The following is a 24738-nucleotide window of genomic DNA, read 5'->3' as shown; positions in this document are numbered from 1 at the left end:
ATAACAGTTTACAAAAAGAATAATTATTAATAATACAGTAAAAAAGTATACATGTTTTTAACTAAAATTAAGTCAATAAATACATTTAAATGTATAATTATTTTAAAAGGGAACAGTGAGATACTCCTATATTGCTTTGTCCTTTTAGTATAACTAGTAAGTAACTGGTCATTCTCACAATTTTAAATCAAAACAGTTTATAAGTAAAAAGTTGATTAAATGATACATTCAATAACATATTTAATCAATATCCATCCATTATCTACCGCGTGTCCCTTTCGGGGGCTCGGTGGGTGCTGGAGCCTATCTCAGCTGCATTCAGGTGGTAGGCAGCGTACACCCTGGACAAGTCGCCACCTCATCGATATTTAATCAAAATAAGGATTATATGATGTGTACAATTGTACATACAATTATTATTAATTCAGAATTACATTATATTCAAAATATAAATACATAGGCTCCAGCGACCTTGAACGGGACAAGCGGTACGAAATGGATGGATGTAAATACATTAATTAGCCCTAACCCTAGTGGTACATATGTTTTAATATTAGAAACAGTACCTTGTTTTTTATTCTAATGAAAAAATCATTCTTCATTGGGCAAAAGTACTTTTTCCCCCTTATATATATTTTTTTTTTAATCAAACCCAATATCAATGTGCAGGTGAAAATCCATGATTTTTTTCTCATAATTATTTTTACTTTTTATTTTCTCACCTAATTTCATATTTTGTGCAGATGCAAGGTAAAATCCATGATTGTTCCCGATTGTAGCTGAGATAGGCGCCAGCGCCCCCCGCGACCCCAAAAGGGAATAAGCGGTAGAAAATGGATGGATGGATGTTCCCTTGTACGTACAGTACTTATACTCGTACGTGTGAATGATGTATTTACAATGTATTTAGTATTAGTATTTTCTGGACATTTCCGCACTTTCTAACTGATGACTGACTACTATTACTGTAATACTGTTAACATGCATAATGATGTCATGTGCCGCCATTGTGCATAATAGAACCAGCAGAGGGCAGCAGTGATGTCTTCACCTCAATAGTATTGAATGGAACACGCTGCTTCTTCATGGTGTACACCAGGAGGAACAAAATGCATATGTTCCCTTTTGCCATAAAAATATGAATTACATCATCATAGATGACACATGTGGTTTGAAAAGATTACACGTCACAGATGAGATAATGCAGGAAGTAGATGTCAGGTAGATGCAAACACCGACTACGTTCTGGTGTAATCAGTCTACATGTGCTGAATCACACTTTTGTATGTGACTGAACCACGCTCTCTGTGGAACATGAGTCACCTGTCTGCTCAAAGAATGACTGACTCACACTCCACATGATTTATTACTGGGTCAGAATTTAGCGCTCATCAGATGCTGACAATGCTGCGACATGCTAATCTGCTTTGTCACTCACTCTCGAAGCTGGAAATGACAAAGAGTTCACAAGAAAATGTGCTGCCTCCATGACGTACTTTGTAGCTCATGATGTTCCAGGCGTTCTTTCACTTACTTGCTGGGAGTACGTGAGAGCCACAAGCACTCGGTCACCTGACCAGTACGCTTTTAAGGATGTGAACATTTAGTTAGGAGACATTCAAAGCGTATGTCTCTGTGGGTGTTTAATGGAGTTCTGCCACACCAAATAATCCAAACATGACCTTAATCCAGTCTTAATAGAAGAGAAATGTACATTCCTTCAAAGCTCCACACAAAGATCCCTGCATAGAAGTGTCCAAAAATTATTGCTAAAATGAAGCATTCATAATCAGAAGGTACTACTTCAAAACCTTGATTGATTCATTATTTGATAGGTGTACTATTTAAAATACTTTAGGCCAGAGGTGCTAAAACTGTTTCCACCAACTGACAATTGAAAGGATGCAGGGGCCAGTTTTTTGTTGTTTTTTTAGTTTTCACCTTCAAAACCTAGTACACTATAGAGATTTTTTTCAAAGAACTAGAAAATGCAATTTTGCTCGAAACTTTGTGTAAATGCTGAACAGCCAAACTGAACTGAAATGCTAACAGTTGGCACGCTGGCCAGATAGCGTCAGGTAACAAAACAACATAAGCACAATAAACTAAAAAAGCTAGCATGCTAATAGTATTATGCTAACATGCAAACAGTAAGCTTAAAAAAATAGCAAAACATATGACTCAAGGTTGTATAAATTAGATACAAAAGTTAGCCTGGTGAATAGTTAAGTAACATGCGTCAAGTACCAAAATACATTACTCTGAGAGGTGTACCTAAAAAAATTGTTTAAAATGCTAGCATGCCAGCGTTAACATGCATCAAGTACCAAAATATGACTGGAGTGTGTACTTAAAAAAAAATAGCTAGAAAAATAAAGCCAGCATACCAACATGTCTCCTTCGTCAAGTAACAAAATAATTGACATTGATGTGTATATCTGCTAAATTTGCACAAAAAAAAAGCTAGCATGCTTTAATTAGAATGCTAACGATTGTGCCGGGGGCTGTTAAAAAAAATTAGCTATGGGCCGCAAATGGTCCCCGGGCCTTACTTTGGCCACCTCTGTTTTAGGCCAAGTGTTGTACAAACTACATACAGAATGTGATGTACTGAATGTATTCAGGTTACCGCAATAGAACATGGTGCGGCGTCTTACAATGGCAGACTGGGACTTGTTTCGACTGATTTCTACACTGTATAAGACATGGAGGAACTACAGTGGCCCATAAAGTCTAATTAATGCTTCTGCCTTGTCACTTTGCCGTCCCCTACAACCATATTGGTCAACCTTCGTGTTATCCCCTGGAAACTACAGTATTTTGCTCTTCTTTCCCATTGCCATGCTGTCAAGTATCGTTGGTTCCCATAAACCAGGGATATTTAACTTAAATGTTTTGGGGGCCACCTTTCTAGAAAGCTAAGGGCTGGGGGGCTTGCCTTCTCCCGTCACTATTACCGGTAGTCTGATTTTGTGTATTTCAGAGAACCAGCGTACTCTAGATTGGACATTTGATTTTGGTCTATATACTTTGTCAGAGTTACGGGAGCATTCTGCTGTTTTCAAGGACCGTCTACTTAAATAGCTGATGGAAAAGAGAGGGCCTAAGAGGGAACCTTGAGGAACACCAATAGTATAACTAACTAAATCACAATTTTTGACTATGGTGTTCTGTTTGCTAGCAAGGTTAAAATGTCAATGCAAGGACTTGCCATTTAGTTTACAGTGATCCAATTTGCTGGAAAAATGTCTCCCAAGTGTCATTTTTCAGCCGGATTTAGCCCCTTGGCCGCCCATCCATTGCACTGGTCGCCCAAGGGGGTTTCACCACATCTGCGGTCCTCTCCAAGCTTTCTCATTGTATCCCTTTGGGTTTAATTTTTTCTTGCCCTGATGTGGAATCTGAGCAGAGTATTTCGTTGTGGCTTGTGCAGCCCTTTTAAGAGATATATATAAATAAACTTTGATTGATTAATTGATTGAATGATGTCAACAAACAAACACAAATAATTGTTGCTGTGGCTGAGCCACATCAATCTGCAAGGACTATGGTGAAGGGATATCCTTTATTTTCTGACTAGTCTCCCTGCCACCCAGTGAGGGACAAGCAGTAGAAAATGGATGATAGATGTTCATAATTTTCAAATACAAATATGGACAGGTATGCCTTCGACACCCTTGGTTGGTTGGCTGAATGAGATGTACACTAATGGGAAATTACGTAAACAAGCCGACCAATGACAGAATATCATGCGTAGCGTACGCTGGAGCCTCTAGCCAGGCTTCATGTCAAAAAGACTAGGTAGAGTAGTCTTCTAAAATGTAATAAAGTATACCGAGAATTGAGTTCAAATGATAGAATGTCCATGTCCAGTGATCATAAGACTATTTTTTTCCCTTCCAAATCGTCCTAAAAAGACGCACCTCCTTATAGTTGTAGTGCAATGCTTTATGAAGGCATACCGACAATGTCTCCCTCAGCAAGTCAGAGCTTTTTTCCTGACACACACACACACACACATACATCAAAGATGCATCCATAACGTGCTCTAAAAGAAAAATTGGTAACTGTTGGACAAGGTACCAAACAACAAAGGAGCAGTAACTAGATTGTTCTGTTTGTCTTACGTTTTACCTCTCATCCGAGCTGGCTGTATTAGTCTTATATCTGTCAAATCCAGCCTGAACCCTAAATATAAACAGGGGCGCATGCCCAGACAAGAATGCTTCCGCACTACTGTGGTGCAAAACTGCTGTTAAGATTTAAGGAGCGACACCACCGCCAACACAACAGCAATCGTTAGGATGGAACGAATGCAGTATTGTGTGGCAAAACAAACATTGTTAAGATGCACAGAATAGAGACGAGCACACTAACAGTCATTGGGACAGGGGTGTCCAAACGATTTCAGTTTTAAGCACGATACACAAATAGTCTAAATCTTACTTGCCAACCCTCCCGATTTTTCTGGGAGACTCCTGAATTTCAGTACCCTTCCCGAAAATCTCTCGGGGAATCCATTCTCCCGAATTTCTCCCGATTTCCATCCACCCAGACAACAATATTGGGACGTGCCTTTAAGACACTGCCTTTAGCGTCCTCTACAACCTGTCGTCACGTCCACTATGCCTCCATACTATCAGCGTGTCAGCTCAGCCATTTATTGAGCCGCACACACTTAGGTGAATGCAACGCATACTTGATCAACAGCCATACAGGTCACCCTGAGGGTGGCCTTATAAACAACTTTAACACTGTTACAAATATGCCCCACACTTTGAACCCACACCAAACAAGAATGACAAACACATTTCGGGAGAACATCTGCAGCGTAACACAACATAAACACAACAGAACAAATACCCAAAACCCCTTGCAGTACTAACTCTTCCGTGATGCTACAATATACACTTCCGCTACCACCAAACCCCGTCCACCCCAACCCCACCCCGTCCTCCCATCTCCTGAATTTGGAGGTCTCAAGGTTGGCAAGTATGGTCTAAATTAGGGGTCTCAAACTCAATTTACCTGGGGGCCACTGGATGCAGAAACTGGGTGAGGCTGGGCCGCAAGAAAAGATTTCTTAAAAAATCTAACATGCACTTTTTAATGAATTCACCTTTTATGAATGTCTTTCCCGCCCTAGCAAAATACTTGCATACCCTCACGATTTTTCCGGGAGACTCCTGAATTTCAGTGCACCTCCCGACAATCTACAGGTGCAACCATTTTCCCGAATTTGTCCCAATGTTCACCCGGCCGACATTATTAAGGGCTGCCGTGACTGCACTGCCTTTAACGTCCTCTACAACAGTGGTTCTCAACCTTTTTTCAGCGCTAAAGTGCCATTATGGCACTCCCTGAATATTGTTGATATGGTATAAATCGACAGGGGCTTCGAGAGAATTGGTGCCCTGAAATTTAGGGGTCTCCCCGGAAAATTGAGGACGTGGGCAAGTATGACGCTGTTAAGCGCCTTTCATATTAAACTCGCGGGCCGAACATACATTAAATTGTCATATCAAAGTGCGGGCCACATAATAACGTCTTGCGGGCTGCAATTGGCCCGCGGGCCGCATATTTGAGACCCCTGGTATAAATGTAAATAATGAGGTTCCTCTAAACAGTGCAGATATTATAAATAAACGGCAACTAAAGAGCCTTGATGACATTTTTTGATTGACTAATTGAAACTTCTATTAGTAGATTGCACAGTACAGTACATATTCCGTACAACTGACCACTAAATGGTAACACCCGAATACGTCTTTTTTAACTTGTTTAAGTCGGGGTCCACGTAAATCAATTCATGGTAAAATGAACATGACATCAGTGATTGTGTGAGTTTCAAAGAGATTATTATCAAAATGTATTACATTTATGAAAGGAGCGACACCTCTGTCAGCACAGCAGTCACTAGAAAAGAATCCCCCAAATGCGAGGGTGCCCAAAGTGGGGCCTCGGAGCCAAAATAGGCCAGATAAATTGGTCGCATTTGACTCATTGGACCCACTTTGGGCACCCCTGCAATAGGGCGATTCCTTTACCTAACGATGTTTTTTGTGCTGACAGGGGTGTTGCTTCTTTTTATCTTAACAGCTGTTTTGCACCACAATAGAGCAACACTATTCTTTTCCGGGCATGGGCCCCTCTTCTAGAAGAATTATAGTTTGGGGCGTTTTTAGACTGAGACACACTTTATTGATCCACATGGAAAATTGTTCCACACAGTAGATCCGTTTCAAAGGGATGGAAAGGGTAAGGATGTAAAGGATAATGCAGGTATTACGTAGACCAAACATTTATCAGCTTGGGACATCCCTGCGCTGCTGATCCGCCTCCGCTTGGGATGGTTTCCTGCTGGCTCCGCTGTGAACGGGACTCTCGCTGCTGTGTTGGATCCGCTTTGGACTGGACTCTCGCGGCTGTGTTGGATCCATTATGGATTGAACTTTCACAGAATCATGTTAGACCCGCTCGACATCCATTGCTTTCGTGCTCTCCAAGGTTCTTATAGTCATCATTGTCACCGACGTCCTACTGGGTGTGAGTTTTCCTTGCCCTTATTTGGGCCTACCGAGGAAGTCGTAGTGGTTTGTTTTGTGGTTTGTGCAGCCCTTTGAGACACTAGTGATTTAGGGCTATATAAGTAAACATTGATTGATTGATCATAGTAGCAATATAGAAAATATTACATTAATGTAATATTTACATATTACATATACAGTATATAATATATACTGATATATCCATCCATCCATTTTCTACCGCTTATCTCTTTTGGGGTCGCGGGGGGTGCTGGAGCCTATCTCAGCTCCATTATATTATTAAATCATATTATATTTTTATATAATAGATACAATATATAATAAATCCCAATTACCATGTACAATATACGGTATATGTAACAGCTGCAGCATAAAATAGAGTAGATCCAGCAGAAAATATACATTATAAACCAAGAGAGGTAGCGAACATAGAAGCGGTCAGGTAATTAGACAGTTATCATCTATTGCTGTATGGGGAGTGATTATACAGCTGGATGGAGTGCGGAATGAAGGAGTTTTTGAATCGAACACTGGGAATGAAGCTGAAGGAGCTTGTTGAAACTAGACACTGTATATCACTGTGCCTTATGTTTCAACACTGGTTGTGGAAATCTTGTCCACCATTGTACTCTGTATGCAAAGGCAAACTGTTCATCTTTAACTGCCCGAAGACTTTCTCGATGGATAGTTTTTATATATCAATGTCCACTTACCTTTGTTCCTTTGTGTGTAGAGACTCCAGTCATTACAACATTCGCTCACAGGATAACCTCCACATGTTGGTTCCTAGAGCCAACACAGAACTTTGAAAAAAAAACATTCAGTTATGCTGCTCCCTGGTCATGGAATGACATCCAGAAAGATCTAAGGCTACCAGAATTATATAAATAAATAATAAATGGGTTGTACTTGTATAGCGCTTTTCTACCTTCAAGGTACTCAAAGCGCTTTGACACTCCTTCCACATTTACCCATTCACACACACATTCACACACTGATGGAGGGAGCTGCCTTGCAAGGCGCTAACCAGCACCCATCAGGAGCCAGGGTGAAGTGTCTTGCTCAGGACACAACGGACGTGACGAGGTTGGTACTAGGTGGGGATTGAACCAGGGACCCTCGGGTTGCACACGGCCACTCTCCCACTGCGCCACGCCATCCCTGATCACATTTAGGAGAGTTTAAGTCCATTTCAAAAGATCGAGAGACCAGTTCTCTTGGGAAATGTACTTGCTTTTAAATTGAATTATTATTTAATCCTTTTAAATTATTTTTGACCTGCTGTGGTATGACTGCTGTTGTATTGTCTTATTGTAATTATTATTATTGTAACTTTGTTTGTGCCACCCTCTTTGTTAATCTCTGTGGAGAGACGCAGCCGACGGGCCGACAGCGGGCGGACTGAGGCGTTCTGGACCAGAATGGAGGCCAGGAGGCGGGGCATGCGGCGGCGAGGAGAGGCGTGATTCACGCGGAGGTCAGGACGGTAATCGGAGTCAGGTGCGTAGGACACACACCTGCTCACAATTTGCGCATCTGCTCCTAGACTTTAAAAGAGGCAAAGGGGGCACGATCAGGAAAAAGGAGGAAACCACGACAACCCGACTACGATCACGACAACCGAGCACGGCAAGATGAGTCCCCGCCACAGATGCAGCAGGCGAGCACCGAAAGGTGCAGCGCGACCAAGAAGCAGAACTGGCGCACCACAAATGGGCGCGCCCGACTGGCCCGAAGAAAGGTTGTGCGAACCAATAAAAGTCAATCAAACCTGCTACGACGCGTCGTGTCTCCAGTGTCACCGCAACCCACACGAGGACGCCTGGGAGTCCGTCACAATCTCAATGCATCTTTACCTGGTTAAATAAAGGAAATTGAATTGAATTGGAGTATGAGCTCCGGTGTCCCTCAATTGTCTGGTAGAGTGGGTGGGCAGGATTGTCCATAATGGCGAGCAGTTTGTCCAGTGTCCTCCTGTCCCTCACTGACACAAACGCCTCCTCCAACTGCGAACCAATAGTTTGGCCGGCTTTCCGGATCAGTTTGTCAATCTGGTTTAATTCCCTTTTGCTGGTGCTGCTCCCCCAACAAACCACTGCGAAGTACACGACACTGGCCACAACAGACTGATAAAAGATCTCCAACAGCTATGATGCACACATTAAAGGACCTAAGCTTCCTCAGGAAAACTCATACCCTTCTTGTATACAGCTTTGCTGTTGTCCTTCCAGTCCAGTCTGTTGTTCAAGAGGACTCCCCGGTACTTGTACTGTCCCACTGCTGCCACCTCCTGACCCTGGATTTTGATGGGCTCCACAGGGGTCATTCTCTTCTTGAAGTCGATGACCAGTCCCTTCGTCTTGTCCACATTAAGGAGCAGATGGTTCGCCTGAGACCACTCAATAAAGTCAGCGATCAGTGTCCTGTACTCTAATTCCTGTCCCTCTCCGATACACCCCACCACAGCAGTCATCAGAGTATTTTTGTAGGTGGCAGGACCTGGAACTGTACTGAAAGTCTGAGGTGTACAGGGTGAACAGGAAGGGATACAGGACAGTCTCCTGTGGAGCACCTACACCACTGACCACAGTATCCGACAGGGCAAAAATTGAGGCCTGTTAGACAAGTAATCAGGGATCCAGGAGACAATGGATGAACTGACACCCATCCTGAGCTACTTGTCACTCTTAAGAATTGGCTGAATGGTGTAAATAGGCTCTGGAGAAATTATAGAACATGATACTCATAGTGACCCTCCCACCATCCAGGTGAGAGTGAGCACGATGCAGGAGGTTGATAACAGCTGGTATCGAGCGCTCAGTCTGTGAGCATGAACTGATGAAGCCTCCTTGGATGAGAGGCAAAACGACTTGTAAGACAAACAGAAAACACGATTTAATGAAAAGTAGGGTTGTCAAAATGAACGCGTAATTATTATTCAGATTAAAAAATGTAAGGCAATTAACTCATCTGCGGCACAAAATGCCTCTTCCAAAGTCCCGGAAATGTTTCTGGTAATACATTTTGGACAGTTTGTCTAATTAGTGTCACAAACTGCAGAAGCAAACAAGTCAATATAGAAAACATTAAACAGCACGTTGGCCTTCTCCGTGGGAAATTTGAGTACAAAAGAAACATGCCGGAACCAAGTATTATACACACTCTGCAGGAAAACAGTTTTCTTTCCAGCTTAAAATATCACGTTAATAACAAAAAACGTGGATAAATATTTGGTTTTTGAGAACATGATTACAGGGCCCCTCTAATTCTAACAACATTGGGACTTATTTCATAGTTTTCAACCTAAACTATGTCTACAGGTAAAATGCCCCTCAAAATAGACACAATAGCAATTTTAGGCTTGCATAGTAGCGGTATGTGCTTCGGTTGCATCTTCATCCCGAATTATTTAAACACAGAATTTGAAGAAATGACAAATATGTTTACCAGATGCATTGTTGCAGGTTGTAGTTATACAACTAAGGAAAGAGCCAGCGTGCATACATTTCCAAAATATGGGAGCATGAGGAAATATGGTCCTCTTCAACCAAATAATCTAGTGCAAAATTGGACGCACCAAGTGAGAAAAGTGTAGTTTGCAGTGACCATTGAATGATTCTGACTTTAAAGAAGATGGAAGTATGGATGTTAAAAATATCTTTAAAAAAACTTAAGCCATATTCGATCATTAAAATTAGGAGCCCCCTCAAGGGGAGGAAGACTGAGTCCGAACCTGTGGAAAATGGAGAAAGAAACGCAGGCCTGGAAATGAAAAACTATAGAAAAAGATGTTAAGCCTTCTACTATTTTATTTTTGCGTCCTATCCTACTGATGTGTTTCTCAAGAGCAGGAAAGTCTGTAAATGACAAATTGTATATTTATTTTTTGCTTCGTATCAGTTTTGAAGTAATCATGGACCAGGGCGACAAAAACATGCAAATAAATAAGTAAGTAAGTAAATTGTATATATAAAGTGTTTTTCAGAGATAAAATAACAAAGCACTGTAACAACAATTACATTAAAACAGGGGCAACATCATAAAAAGAATACAAAATGGATTAAAATTGATGGTTAAAAAGTGCATCAACTAAAAGCTTTACTAAAAAGAGAAGTTTTCAAAAGTTTCTTAAAAGTGTCAGAGTCTGGGATCTTTAACCTGGAATACCAGCTCTCCACGGGTTTTGTGAAAGAAGTAATCAAAATGCTAGTTTTACATTGCCTATATCCACACTTTCTATGTTGAAAAGTGGGCAATTAATTGTGATTTAATCAAATTAATTTGATTGATGGCGCTAGTAAAAAATGTGTCTTGATTTGAAAATAACTTCTTAAAAAGAGGGATCACCCAACACATTGTTACCCTGCAAATTATTTGCCACTTGCTAAGATTTGAAATTTTATTTCTATAAATTTCCCTAGTTTTAAGATCTAATTTTCTTATTTTTAGTCATTTTACAGCATCATCTTAATGTTAGCATGAATAACTATATATGGTCTATTTTGTGTTAAAATTGAGAAAAGAACTTCAAATAAGATATGTTAGTTTACTACACATGGAAAATCTTGTTTAAAAATACAGCAACATCCAGAGGATGCTTAATTTAAGAATTGAAGGTTAAATAATTCTTGTTTTCAGAATAAGGTACTTATTTCTAGCTTAAAAGTCCTGCTATATTTTTTTAGACATAGAAATCTTAATTTAGGATTTATTATAAAGTAAAGTTAACTGGTTGCATAGACAAATAACTTTACTAACATTTAGCAATATTTTTACTAAAATCTAGTCTTTTTCTTTTTATCTTGTATTTTGTCAAGCTCTTTTTTGCAGTGTACAGAGTACTGTTGGAAACATCTCCTGTAAGAAAAGCATGAAACCGGAACCATATGGAAGTGAGACATGCAGATGGAAGTGTGTTGACAAAAGCTTTGAAGATTTGGAAATAGAGGACATTTTTTATTAGTGGGCATTCTTATTAGTGGACATTCCTTCTTATCGTGGCTTCATAGCAGCACAGGAGTGGACGACTGCTGAGTCTTTATTGGAGTCAAAACAAGTCCAACGGAATCCAAATTTCCTTACAAAAAAGATGTTTTATGACAGCTGGAAAAACACCGTCAGACACTTGAGCTCCCACTTCCGACATCATCACAGATGGCGCTGGTAAACAACTCCACAGGAGAAAGAGTTGAGCGGTGTTTAATAGAACCTTTAGGAAATGTACAGTAATTTGATTCATTTAAGCCTTGTTCTATGTGGGTTTTTGTCTGAGGAGAAATAAAAGGTAACATTCACATCACATTCACTCAATGTGCTTAGTGGCATAAACTCTCACAGAGAGATTAAGCATACAGCACACTTTTTTTTTTATTGTGCAATATGGTGTGGAACATTTCTCAAAAATGACACCGTACTTTTAAAAATGAGAACATGCATTGAATCAAGTCAGTTTAATACATCTAAAGTATGTTTATATTCTGTACAAACTACCCTGTTGTGTTTTTTGGACTCCAAGTGTTTACATTACTCTTCATGCCGCCCCCAAATTGTGCAGAAACATGCAGCAAAGCACTGGCTTACTTCTAAATTGATGTCAAAGAACTCTGCTGATTATCTGTAAACTTTGTCATCAGGGATTTATTTTCCTTTAAAACTTGGCTGCAGAATGAATCAGCGTACTTTATATTGTACCTAACTCCTACGCATATTTTTCAATGACTTCTCTCTTTTTACTGTATTCACTTGCACTGCAAGACACAACTCAGGTATTCAAGTGTATTAGAAGCAGTTTTCAATAGGATGCAGTAGAGTTGTACCCTGCATTATGATCTTGTGTATAATTATTGTAAAGAGCATGATTTGGGTTTTAACATACAATTTGACTTTTAAAAATATCTAGGCTCTGATTCTCAAACTGTGGTACGTGTACCACAAGTGGTAAACAGGCTCTAGCTAGTGGTACGCCAAATAATCTCTTAATTAAATATATTCAAACAGTGCTACTGTTCAAACTGTGTGTAATGTTACAGTGGCCTAAAATATTAACAACCAAAAATATTTAACAAGTATATTTAATACCTCTGCCTTGTTTGTAATGAATATTTAGGGCTACTACGCTACTGTATTTTAATGTTGGTCATTATAATGGTATTTGGAAGGCCAAGTGTTTTCTGAGGTGGTACTTGGTGGAAAAAGTTGAGAGAACCACTGACCTACGCTACAATTAAAATGACAAAGCAAACAGTAGTGATGCGTAAGTGAGTGTGGGGCACACTCAGTAGCTGTATAGACACTGCGTAGACACTGTTCGTGTGTCACGATTGCGCTAACGCCAGATAAAAAAAGTCACTACATTTGACCTGGAAATTAAATTGTTAGCAAATATGTTTTTTTATATTTATATATTATGCATGAATATTTGTGCATAAAATAATTTAAAACGTGTATATGTGGTCAATGACCCAAATTGTAAACAGGAAGATCAAATCAAAATAATCCCCAGTAGTTCTATTTAGATCGATGATTGTGATGAAAACCGCCACTTCTATGACTTTTTTTCAGTACGGGTTGTCACTCTAAGCTGAAAGAAGCGCCAGTTTTCTGCTTTGTAGTCAAACGACACAGCAGCTGTATCGGTGAAATGTTTTTTTTCCCCTAAAGGTACACACACATCACTTCTTTGTTTTGTGATGCTTCAAAGTTTCAGTATTGTTTGACCCGTTACTAGCAAACAGTGTTTTTAAATAATATTTTGCCATTATTAGTGTTTGTATTTATGAAAATGTTTGCATTGTATTTATATTTACGCCCATCCATGTTCTGCTTATCCTCCAACACATTGTGTGGTATCAAATGTCGATAAATGTGCAATAAAATATATACACAGTCATACTACATAATTAGACATTCTTTTTTTATGTTTAACAATGTAATGTTAAATTTGTTTTCATATTTTTACATATTGAATTATTAGGTATTTCTTCCCCCCAATATTACCATATATTACATCTATTATTACATTATTGTTTTATCAGATGACAATATTGTATTCTTAAGTTCAAAATAAATACATTAAATGAAAATCAATAACAAATAAAGCCTGGCCTTTCTTGATATCATTTTTCTATCCGTAATATTATAAATATTGCAGAATGTCCTAAGAGGGTTTGTTTTGTCATTTATGTCCCAGCTGTGTGACTCATAGTGATGTTTCTCCGCAGCTTCCTTTGCCGCCATCGCCTCCAAAGCAGAACAACCACAAGGAGGAGCATCAGGAGGCTGAGAGCGCCCCCTATCAGTCCTGCTTTGAGAGGCAGACTGTGGTCCTTAGGCTGGTACATCACACACGAGGCCTCGCTATCTCCGGCGTTGTTCAGCGCCACCACGCACACCTCGGAGATGTTCTCGACGGGACCCACGCCGCCCCTCCGTCGCTCCCTCCCGAACCTCTGCCTCTCTTTCCCGCCAACCGTCACGCTGTAGGCCGTCACGTAGGACATAGGGGCACACCAGCGCACGACCACGTCAGACCCGTTCCAAGCTACCGATTTCAGGTAAGGAGCCTCCGGCGCCACCAGGTGAGACGTAAGCCCCGGACACAAGCAGTGATTGACGGCGGAGAGCTCGAAGCACGGTGGTTGGTTCTCCGTGCAGGGGTTGTAGTCACATCTCTGCACGGCTATTCCTCCTCTCTGAGAAACGGTCTTTGGCGGAACGGTGCTAGGTTCGTCCTCTGTGTCGTAATACTCATCCGGGGGGAGCTCCTCGTCCTTGGCGGGTATGAGGGGTCCTGCGGGATTGGATCCCGGCTGGGTAATGGAACTTTTAATGAGAGCCAGGAACATGATTGTCAAGGGAAAGTTTCTTTTGGCAGCCATCACAGAGCCTTGAAGTGGTACAAAGAACACTCATCAGTATCAATATGTACTTATATAGTCACTTTTACAGGAGGGAAATAATCATTTCATCCCTGTTCATTTTACAAGTTTCCCCTTACAATCAAAATAACATGAAATAGATCTATGCTTGTATTTCACCTATAAGTATTTCATCCCAGGAGGTAGTTTGGTAAACTCATTATACAAGATTCTCTCTAAATCATGGATGTTTCGAGGCTGTCACTTGGCAACTTGAATTGTGTGTTCCAAGTTCTCGAGAGTGACTTATTTTTGAGACACTTCTTTTTATGTTTTGGGTTTTTTCATGCCATCTTAATGTTCATCGCTCCCAAAGCCCAATATAGCCGACCGCCAGGATGGTGGTTTTAGGCATTTCTCTTTAACTCAAAATACGGCCAGTGTGGTTGAAGCTAAATAGACTAATTTAGCAATGTTGTTATTGGTGATGGTACTCCATACTCTACTGAGATCATTCACCAGCTTCTACCCGGGATGGGTACTTTCGACATTTAAACTAAAACAGAACCAATTCCTGGTAACTGGGAATCGAAACTCTCCTTCGGTACTGTTCCCTTAGCATTAAAAAAAAACATCTATTCATTCTCTGCTTAAAAGACCTAACCTCGATTCTGACCTTGTGCTAAACTACAGGCCGGTGTCGCACCTCGTGCTAAACTACAGGCCGGTATCGCACCTTCTGTTTATCTAAAAAATTCTGGAAAAAAATTGTTGATCAACTTCTAAATAAAGACTTAGCATTTAAAAATCTTTATGAACCCTTCTAGTCGAGGTTCAGGGCAAATTGCTCTACTGAGAGGGCCCTCGCAAAAGTGACTAATGATCTATTGCTAACTATGGATGCTGAGGAGTCATTCATGTGGTTGCTACTTGATCTTGGTGCTGCTTTCGATACCGTCGTTCATTACATTCTATTGGCACCTTTCGGTATGTCAGACTGAGCTTTTTCTTGCTTTAACTTCTATCCCACTGACAGGATGCACTATGTATCCCGTATTAACGTTACTTCGAAGTATGTTAAGGTAACGTGCGAAGCCCCTCAGGGTTTGGTGCATATTTGCAAACACGGTGTTAGCTTTCACTGTTATGCTGATGACACCCAACTCTACACGTCCCTAAAGCTGACGAACATGCCAGAATGTGGTCACCTGGAGGCGTGTCTAAATGAAATCAAACAATGAATATCCAACAAATTTTTGCATCTTAACCTAAGAAAACGGAAATGTTGATTATTGGTCCTGCTAGACACCGACACTGGTTAAAAGATACCACATTGAAATGTGATAACAAAACATCGTACAAAGCAACTCTGTGAAGAACTATGTCTCCTCTCGATTACTGTAACGTATTATTTTCGGGGCTCCCTATGTCCAGCTTTAAAAGATTACAGTTGATAGTAAGAAAATACGATCATATTTTGCTTATATTGGCCCACCTGCACTGGCTCCCGGTACACTTAAGTGGCGAATTTAAAGTTTTATTACCTACATACAAAATATTAAATGTTTTAGCACCATTTTGCTGATTGTATTGTACCCTACAATCCATCCAGGAACCTATTTTCCAAGAATGCCGGATTATCCTACAGCCCAAAAAAAAGTCGAGAGCGTTTTCTATTTGGGCTCCAGTACTCTGGAATGCCCTACCAGCGACAGAGATGTCACCTCAGTAGAAGTATTTAAACCTCTTAAAACTCTACTTAATACTTTAGCTTTAAATAGACTCCGTTTTAGACCAGTTGACCTGCGGCTGCTCTCTCTTTCTTGCCCCCTTCTCCTGCAAGGAGAGGTTACCAGATGGCCACGGATAATTGCTGGAGAGGTACCAATCTGAAGGCTGTGCTAGCTGTTCTAAGTCTTTACCTAGTGCATGGGTCTCAAACTCAATATACTTGGGGGCCACTGGATGCAGAGTCTGGGTGAGGCTGGGCCGCAAAAAAAGATTTCTTAAAAAAATGTTGCATACTCTTCAGCATGTCGAGTTGTATATTGGCCTTTCAAATTGTATTCCTTTGTCTGTGCAAATAAGACACGTCGGGGTGCCCCTGTCTCAACAAAGAAATACTGCATCTCCCACTTTTCCTGGAATTGTCTTTGCTCACCACTAACCTTTCTCTTCCCTGCAGGCTTTGAAAAAGACATGTTTGGGGTTGCGGAGTATATTTGTATTTAGCCGACGCACAGAGTAATGTTATTTCCCCAATCTGTGTCCTTCTGATTTTCCTCCCTATAGCAACACGGCGGTCGGCGGATAATAGTACCGGGATAGGGAGCGCAAAAAAGTGACGGCTCCCGGAGTGTTATCCAGCGTCATACAGAAATATATGTAGTGTTCATCGTGTGAGTCAATGCGAATCAAACAATAAAAAATACAAATAACGGTTGGAATTGGTCCAGGTTATCGGGGACTGTTATTGCTGACGTACAGGTGTAGCGTTGTGACTGCAGCCAGGCACGTAAAAAATCCTCGTCTCCATGGCAACGTCTCCGTGCTTTCACTCATTTGCCGCTTTTCCACTAACGCAGGGGTAGGCAACCCAGAATGTTAAATGAGCCATTTTGGACCCAAATAACACAACGCTGTCAAGTGCATACATATAAAACTTGCGGGCCGCACTAACATTAAACTTTCATATTATGGTGGGGGCCGCAAAATAACTTCTCGCGGGCCGCAATTTGCCGGCGGACCGCGTGTCTGAGACCCCTGAACTAGTGTGAACAACTCTTCTATGACCTGGATGGAGACCTCCTACGACCCTCTGCTTGCCTCCAATGAACTGGACTATCGCATTATCATGAATGAGGTCATTGTCGTTTGTGCAGCCCTTCAAGGCACCTGTGATTGAGTGCTATATAAATTAATTTTGACTGATACTTTGGTGAGTTTTGATAAATGTTTTAATAATGTTGTAATAAATGTTTGTTTAATAATACTATCACCTTTTTAATTACCATTTAAAACAGAGTAATGATAACAATGCATTCCAATCTAATATCTTGTTTTCTTACACTTCTGAGTCTCATTTTCAAGTTTTATGTAGTAGATTTTACATACAAGATTTGCCCAGGGTGTAGGCAAATGCAGCTGGGATAGGCTCCAGCCACCTCTGCAACCCAGAGAGGGAAAAGTGGTAGGAAATGGATGGATGGACTTTGCATACTGTTGGAGTTCCAGAGACACTAAAGGGCAGTAGATTAAAGACATAGCTAAGCTTTGCCATAAAATTGAATGTACCAGTCTAGTCTTATGTTGAGCCCTTGAAATTGTTTGTACTGTAGGTATTGTACTTCTAACACACCAGGCGTTTGATACATGCATCTTAGTTGTGATTTTTATTGCCAAAGGTATTGAAATCGCCCTGTACAATCGCTAATGCTAATTCAGTAGCATGTCTATGGCAAATTAAATACAAATTAAGATCAAGTCAGCACATTTTGGACAAGGAGCCTTACTGTGCATTCAAGTGATTTCTATGAGACATACTTGCTTTGTTGGCATTGAATATTGCAACATTATCTAGCGGCAGTCCGACTGAGTCTGCTTTGAGAGCTTGTTTCCACGCCAAATGTTTGAGCCATTTTTTGAAATGTGGCAACGTTTGATTTTATGTGAATCGTTTCTCGTTGGTACGGACAGAATTTGGTCAGTACCTGCACGAAAGTACAGAATTTAACACTCATCCCTATCTTTGCCTTTTCCATAAGCATTTTTACCCCACTAAATCAATTTGTTTCATTTTGTAGTTATGGAGCCAACCATGTTTTTTTTTTATTTGCCAAGCTTCTTGCAGAAGAGACAGGACTAATTTTGTTCCTCATGGGCACATAAGTGTCCTGTGGTTGTCAGAATCAGTGGCTTTATGTGGCCCCATTTCCATCTAACATTGCTAGTATTTGATTTTATACGTTAAATTAAAGGGATTATGAATTTTTTTTCCTACATTCAAAAGACTTCCTTGTGGTCGACATAACATGTAATGGTGGTTATTTGGTCAACATTTTGCATAGATTATTCTTTGCAGACTGTTTTCGAGCCGTTTTTCGACCTTCTCGCCAGGTTGTGCCGTGTTTTAGGGAGGTTGGACGTTCCAATGAACGTTCAATGTTCATTTTGGAAAATGTAAAAATCAATGCTGGTGGTCTTAGTAAGCAATGTGTTTGTGAACAAAACGGCAAATCTCCTGCATCTGACATTAACATATTTCATGTGCCACTAGGATCAATCTTGGGCTCGTTATTATTTAGTAATATTTTAAATAATAAACAAATAAATGCAATTACTATTTAGGCCAGTACATTATAAACGTTTGCTCCTTTCTGCTCCTTTTTGGAAACGCTTTTTTCTTTTAATATTACCATTTTTTTATATGACGGTATTGTATTGAAAATGCTATATTTTTATAATTTGTTTGAAATAATTACATTAAAATTAAATAGTATGTACATCAATCACCTACCAAAAATCTGTCCATCTTACATATAGATGCACGAAGATGATGCTGTTGTATATTTACATACTAAAAATAAGCAGCAAGGCGCAGCTGCTATGTCAGAGGTGTTTAGTTGGCTGCAAAGCTCCCACTTACACCTTAATGTTTCCAAATCAGTGTGTATGTTGTTCTGTAAAAAAAAAAGTATAAATACTTATTTGTATACATCTGTACTTGGAACAAAACTTAGGGTTGTGCAAAACTTTAATTTTTTGGGAGGTTGATTTACTGTTATCATATACAGTGCATCGGAAAAGTATGCACAGCTCTTTACTTTTTCCACATTTTATGTTGCAGCCTTATTCCAAAATGGAATAAATTGTTTTCGTCTTCAAAATTCTAAACACAATACCCCATAAAGACAATGTGAAACGTTTTTTGTTTTTTTTGCAAATGTATTTAAAAAAACAAAAAAAAAACAAATCACATGTACATAAGTATTCACAGTCTTTGCTCAATACTTTGTTGATGCACCTTTGGCAGCAATTACAGCCTCAAGTCTTTTTAAATACAATGCTACAGCTTGGCACACCTATCATTGGGCAGTTTTGTCCATTAGTCTTTGCAGCACCTCTCAAGCTCTATCAGGTTGGATGGGAAGCGTTGGTTTTTATCCAGGATGTCTCTGTACATTGCTCCATTCATGTTGGTCTAGCCAGGGTGGTAACCAAGAACCCGACAGTCACTCTGTCAGAGCTATAGCATTCCTCTGTGGAGAGAGGATAACCTTCCAGAAGGACAACCATCTCTGCCGCAAACCATTAATTAGACCTGTATGTTAGAGTGGCCAGAGAGAAGAAATTTCTCAGTAAAAAGTTAGCCAAAATGCACTTAAAATATTCTCACTCTATGAGAAACTTGGTCTGATGAGACAAAAGATTTAACTCTTTAGCGTGACTGCCAGGCATCATGTTTGGAGAAGACAAGGTCAATACCATCCCTACAGTCCAGCGTGGTGGTGGCAGCATCATGCTGTGGGGATGTTTTTCATAGGAAAGGAACTGGGTTGCAGTTAGTCCAGAACGCGGCAGCACGACTTTTAACAGGGGCCAGGAAACGCCAGCATATAACCCCAATTCTTCAGAGTTTGCACTGGCTCCCTGTTCATTTTAGAATTGATTTTAAAACATTGCTGTTTGTTTTTAAATCTTTACATGGACTGGCACCTCAATATATCTCGGACCTCATCCAAATTTACACTCCTGCGCGCACTCTGAGGTCCGAGAGCCAGTTCCAGCTCGTGGTTCCCAAGACCAGACTTAAAACCAGGGGAGACAGGGCCTTCTCTGTGGTCGGCCCTAAGCTCTGGAACACTCTGCCCCTCCATGTTCAAATTGCTTCCACAGTGGAGTGTTTTAAGTCTCGTCTTAAGACCCACTTTTATTCTTTGGCTTTTAACACTACGTGAGATGTGTGGTCCTCTGACCTCTGTTGTCCTCTGTGTTTTTTATACACTTTGATTTCTATTTTACTGTTTTAATTGATTTTACCCTTTAAAATAGTTTTTAATCATATTTGTTTTTGTATTGGTTTTTTTTATATTGGTTTTATCCATCCATCCATTTTCTACCGCTTATTCCCTTGTGGGGTCGCGGGGGGCGCTGGCACCTATCTCAGCTACAATCGGGCGGAAGGCGGGGTACACCCTGGACAAGTCGCCACCTCATCGCAGGGCCAACACAGATAGACAGACAACATTCAGACTCACATTCACACACTAGGGCCCATTTAGTGTTGCCAATCAACCTATCCCCAGGTGCATGTCTTTGGAAGTGGGAGGAAGCCGGGGTACCCAGAGCGGACCCACGCATTCTCGGGGAGAACATGCAAACTCCACACAGAAAGATCCCGAGCCTGGATTTGAACCCAGGACTGCAGGACCTTTGTATTGTGAGGCAGACGCACTAACCCCTCTGCCACCGTGAAGCCCTATTGGTTTTATATCTATTTATTTTTTGTTTTTATTCAGTCATTGGTGGAGCATAATATTGTTTTTTTTAATATTGTTTTTAACATGGCTGTGCAGCACTTTGGAAACGTTATTGTTGTTTAAATGTGCTATATAAATAAAGTGTATTGGATTGGATTGGAAAGGCAGACGAGTCAGGATAGAGGGAAAGATGAATGCACCAATGTACAGAGACATTCTGGATGAAAACCACCGCTTCCCATCCAATATAACGGAGCGGCAGAGGTGCTGCAAAGAGGAATGGGTCAAACTGCCCAAAGATAGGTGTGCCATGCTTGTGGCATCACAGTCCAAAAGACTTGAGGCTGTAAATGCTAGCAAAGGTGCATCAACAAAGTATCAAGCAAAGGCTGTGAATACTTATGTACATGTGATTTTTTTTTTTTTCAATCTTTTTGGAATAAGGCTGTAACAAAATGTGGAAAAAGTGAAGCACTGTAAGCAGCAAGTTAAATAAATAGGTGAATAAAATCAAATTTAAAATATATAACAAAATATTCAACAACAGACTGCTGAGCTTTACTTTATTTGAATGATTATACTCATATTTCAATTACTTTTACTAAATAGTGACAAATAAATCCACACTTAAATTTATCAAAGTTATTTATAAAAACACATTAAAAGTACTTGGAAAAAAGACCCATCATGTATCATCATTGCAGAATACTCCTGAAATACTACCTAATCTTAAAATATACAAATCCCTTAACCTAGCGTCACCTCCTCTCGAAACATTAGAAAGAGACAACTAAATCCAGCACCTGAGGGGACCGTTTGGTGCCGTTTAGAAAAATTGTGTTTGGCCAACTCTCACTTTCCTATGGACCCTACGGATTACAATAGCTGTAAATATAAGGGAACTAACAACACAAGCAGCGTTTAATAAGGCTTTGAATAAAATGTCTGCTTGAGAGTTCAAAATTGTAATCATCATTTATAGACTACGTGTACAAAAATGGAAGTGTTAATGCAGTGGTTCTCAAATGGGGGTACGCGTACCCCTGGGGGTACTTGAAGGTATGCCAAGGGGCATACCTTTTTTATGTTTTTTATGTTTATTAAATCAACATAAAAAACACAATATACACTTACAAATAGTGCACCAACCACAAAAAACTCCCTTTTTCATGACAAAAACGTCCCTTTTTCATGACAAAGAAGAACAAATTATTAAGCGTTGACTGGTCCGCGGATACAAAAAGGTTGGGGACCACTGCCAAGGGGTACGTGAGATTTTTTTTTAAATATTCTAAAAATAGCAACAACTCAAAAATCCTTTATAAATATATTTATTGAATAGTACTTCAAGAGAATATGAATGTAAGTTCATAAACTGTGAAAAGAAATGCAACAATGCAATATTCAGTCTTGACAGCTAGAATTTTTTGTGGACATGTTCCATAAATATTGATGTTAATTTTTCTATTTTTGTGATGAAATGTTTAGAAATAAGTTCATGAATCCAGATGGATCTCCATTACAATCCCCAAAGAGGGCACTTTAAGTTGATGATTAATTCTATGTGTAGAAATTTATAATTGATTCACTTGTTTATTTTTCAACAAGTTTTTAGTTATTTTTATATCTTTTTTTCCAAATTTTTCAAGAAAGACCACTACAAATGAGCAATATTTTGCACTGTTATACAATTTAATAAATCAGAAACTGATGACATATTGCTGTATTTTACTTCATCTCTTTTTTTCAACCAAAAATGCTTAGCTCTTATTAGGAGGTACTTGAATTAAAAAAATGTTCACAGGGGGTACATCACTGAAAAAAGGCTAAGAACTACTTTGTTAATGTATATTATGGAATATAAATGGGTTGTACTTGTATAGCGCTTTTCTATGCTTTTATATGCATGTTATCAATTTTTTTATGTATCATGTGAGGTAAGTGTATGGCAGTGAGTGTCTACAACAGCAGCTTCACATTTAAACCTTGGAAATGTAATATTGCGTGTACTATGTTTTAAAATGTGTTCGACGTATTTCTAATATCAACTTGCCAAGGAACAGGAGATTAAAATATATATCACAGATTTACCAGTCAAATGTTAATTACGTATATTGTAAATATATTTATCTAAATCTAATTTTATATTTCATGTTTTTATATGGGGCGGTATAGCTCGGTTGGTAGATTGGCCGTGCCAGCAACTTGAGAGTTCCAGGTTCGATCCCTGCTTCTGCCATCCTAGTCACTGCCGTCGGGTCCTCGGGCAAGACACTTTACCCACCTGCTCCCAGTGCCACCCACGCTGGTTTAAATGTAACTTAGATATTGGGTTTCATGATGTAAAAGTGTTTTGAGTCACTAAAGAAAAGCACTATATAAATATAATTTACTTCACTTTTTGTGGTTTGAAAGTTAAGCTCAACCCAATTCAAAAATTCCAGACAGTATTGCAGTAGTATTGCACAAGAGGCCCAGTAAATGCCTACAAACACGCACACACAAATACACACACACACACACACACACACACACACACACACACACACACACACACACACACACACACACACACACACACACCCATTCAGGACACAGTGAAGCCCAGTCAGCTGGATCCACTTACGGGAACGCAGCAACTTCTACTATCTCATTCAAACGCCTAAAATATTTTTAATTCTCTTCACATAAGTGGTCACATTTATGTGCATTAAAAAATAAAAAGTTTAGCTGAGTAGAATGCTGAAAACAAAGCTCCTACCTGTTAATGGTTCCGCAGATGCTTGCACCCCTATGAACTCTTGAGGAATTTGCTAGTGTGCCCTCCACTTGCCTGCTGCTCCTATTTATTTATCTGAATCGCCTCTAACAAAAAAAAAATCACCTCCTTCTTTTTGCCCTCCCACTCACTCCCCCCTCCCGCTCCGTTAGAGTAAAATGAGTGTGCATGCTATTAGCGGAGTTTGCTATCACTATGAAATCATTGCTGATGAGGCCAGCATGCGCATTATTGCAACATTGTGCACATTTTTGCTTCTTAACGAGCTCTTGTTTGCCTTAAAGGGGAGAAGGCGATAAAAACAGAATGGCTGCAGTTCACTGAGGGTTTATCAGTGCTGATGATGGCTGTTGGCTCACTCGTCTCACCTCAATAAAATGCAGGACTTTGCATGCAACACCACAACTATGTGTAAACTAAAGTTCGCCTGCTCCCCAAATCTGGGAAATAAACGTGATCAGACTTGTTGGATGACAGTCTGCAAGGTCGCCTCTTTAAAATGTCTGAAAGGGAGTAAAAAGAGGGATGTTGATTAATTTGGGCGGATGAAATCTTTGTTAACATCAGGAAAAAACATTTGGATTTTATGAGAGAACTAATAAAAGGAGCATTGTTGATGTCGCTTCAACTATCACATCTGTCTTCTCTTATTTTTGGGACATACTCGGGGCTGTGTTGTCTATCTCTCTATCTGCACACATTAATTGGTGTGTGGGTGTTTACGTGCACTGTGTGCACTACACCCTGTATAAGATACCAACGTGTATCACTGCTATACAAATAAAAATGTAAAGTCCATCAAACAGGAAATTTGACCTTCTGCAAAACTGCAAGCAGATGGTTACTTTTAGTGGGTTGTTTTCCACACAATTCACTGTCACCGTGTCAGTTTTTTCCCCGACCACATGTGAATGGCCAACATGGGCCTGCAGATGTTTTCATCCAAAGGGTGACTCAATACAAAAAAGTGTGTTTGTCCTCTGTGAAGAACAATCATCTGTATTTCAAACGCAAAACAGTCAGAGGAATAAAACCTGTTCAACTGTGGCAAGGACATCCTGCGCTTTGTAAATTGT

General features: G+C 39.9%; 1 protein-coding gene across 1 annotated transcript; it reads right to left on the bottom strand.

Annotated features, from left to right (window-relative positions):
• Positions 1–11483: 11483 nt before the first annotated feature.
• LOC133551540 (leucine-rich repeat neuronal protein 4) lies at positions 11484–23790 on the bottom strand. The gene is made up of 2 exons (XM_061898350.1): positions 23645–23790; positions 11484–14433 (listed from the first exon to the last, which is right to left on the bottom strand). Exon 2 carries the CDS (start codon positions 14423–14425, stop codon positions 13727–13729), a length of 699 nt encoding a protein of 232 aa, XP_061754334.1. The 5' UTR covers positions 14426–14433; positions 23645–23790; the 3' UTR covers positions 11484–13726.
• Between the last annotated feature and the right edge of the window lie 948 nt (positions 23791–24738).

Source organism: Nerophis ophidion, linkage group LG04, assembly GCF_033978795.1.
Source record: "Nerophis ophidion isolate RoL-2023_Sa linkage group LG04, RoL_Noph_v1.0, whole genome shotgun sequence".
Lineage (NCBI taxonomy): Eukaryota > Metazoa > Chordata > Actinopteri > Syngnathiformes > Syngnathidae > Nerophis > Nerophis ophidion.
This window is presented reverse-complemented; position numbering and strand designations above follow the sequence as displayed.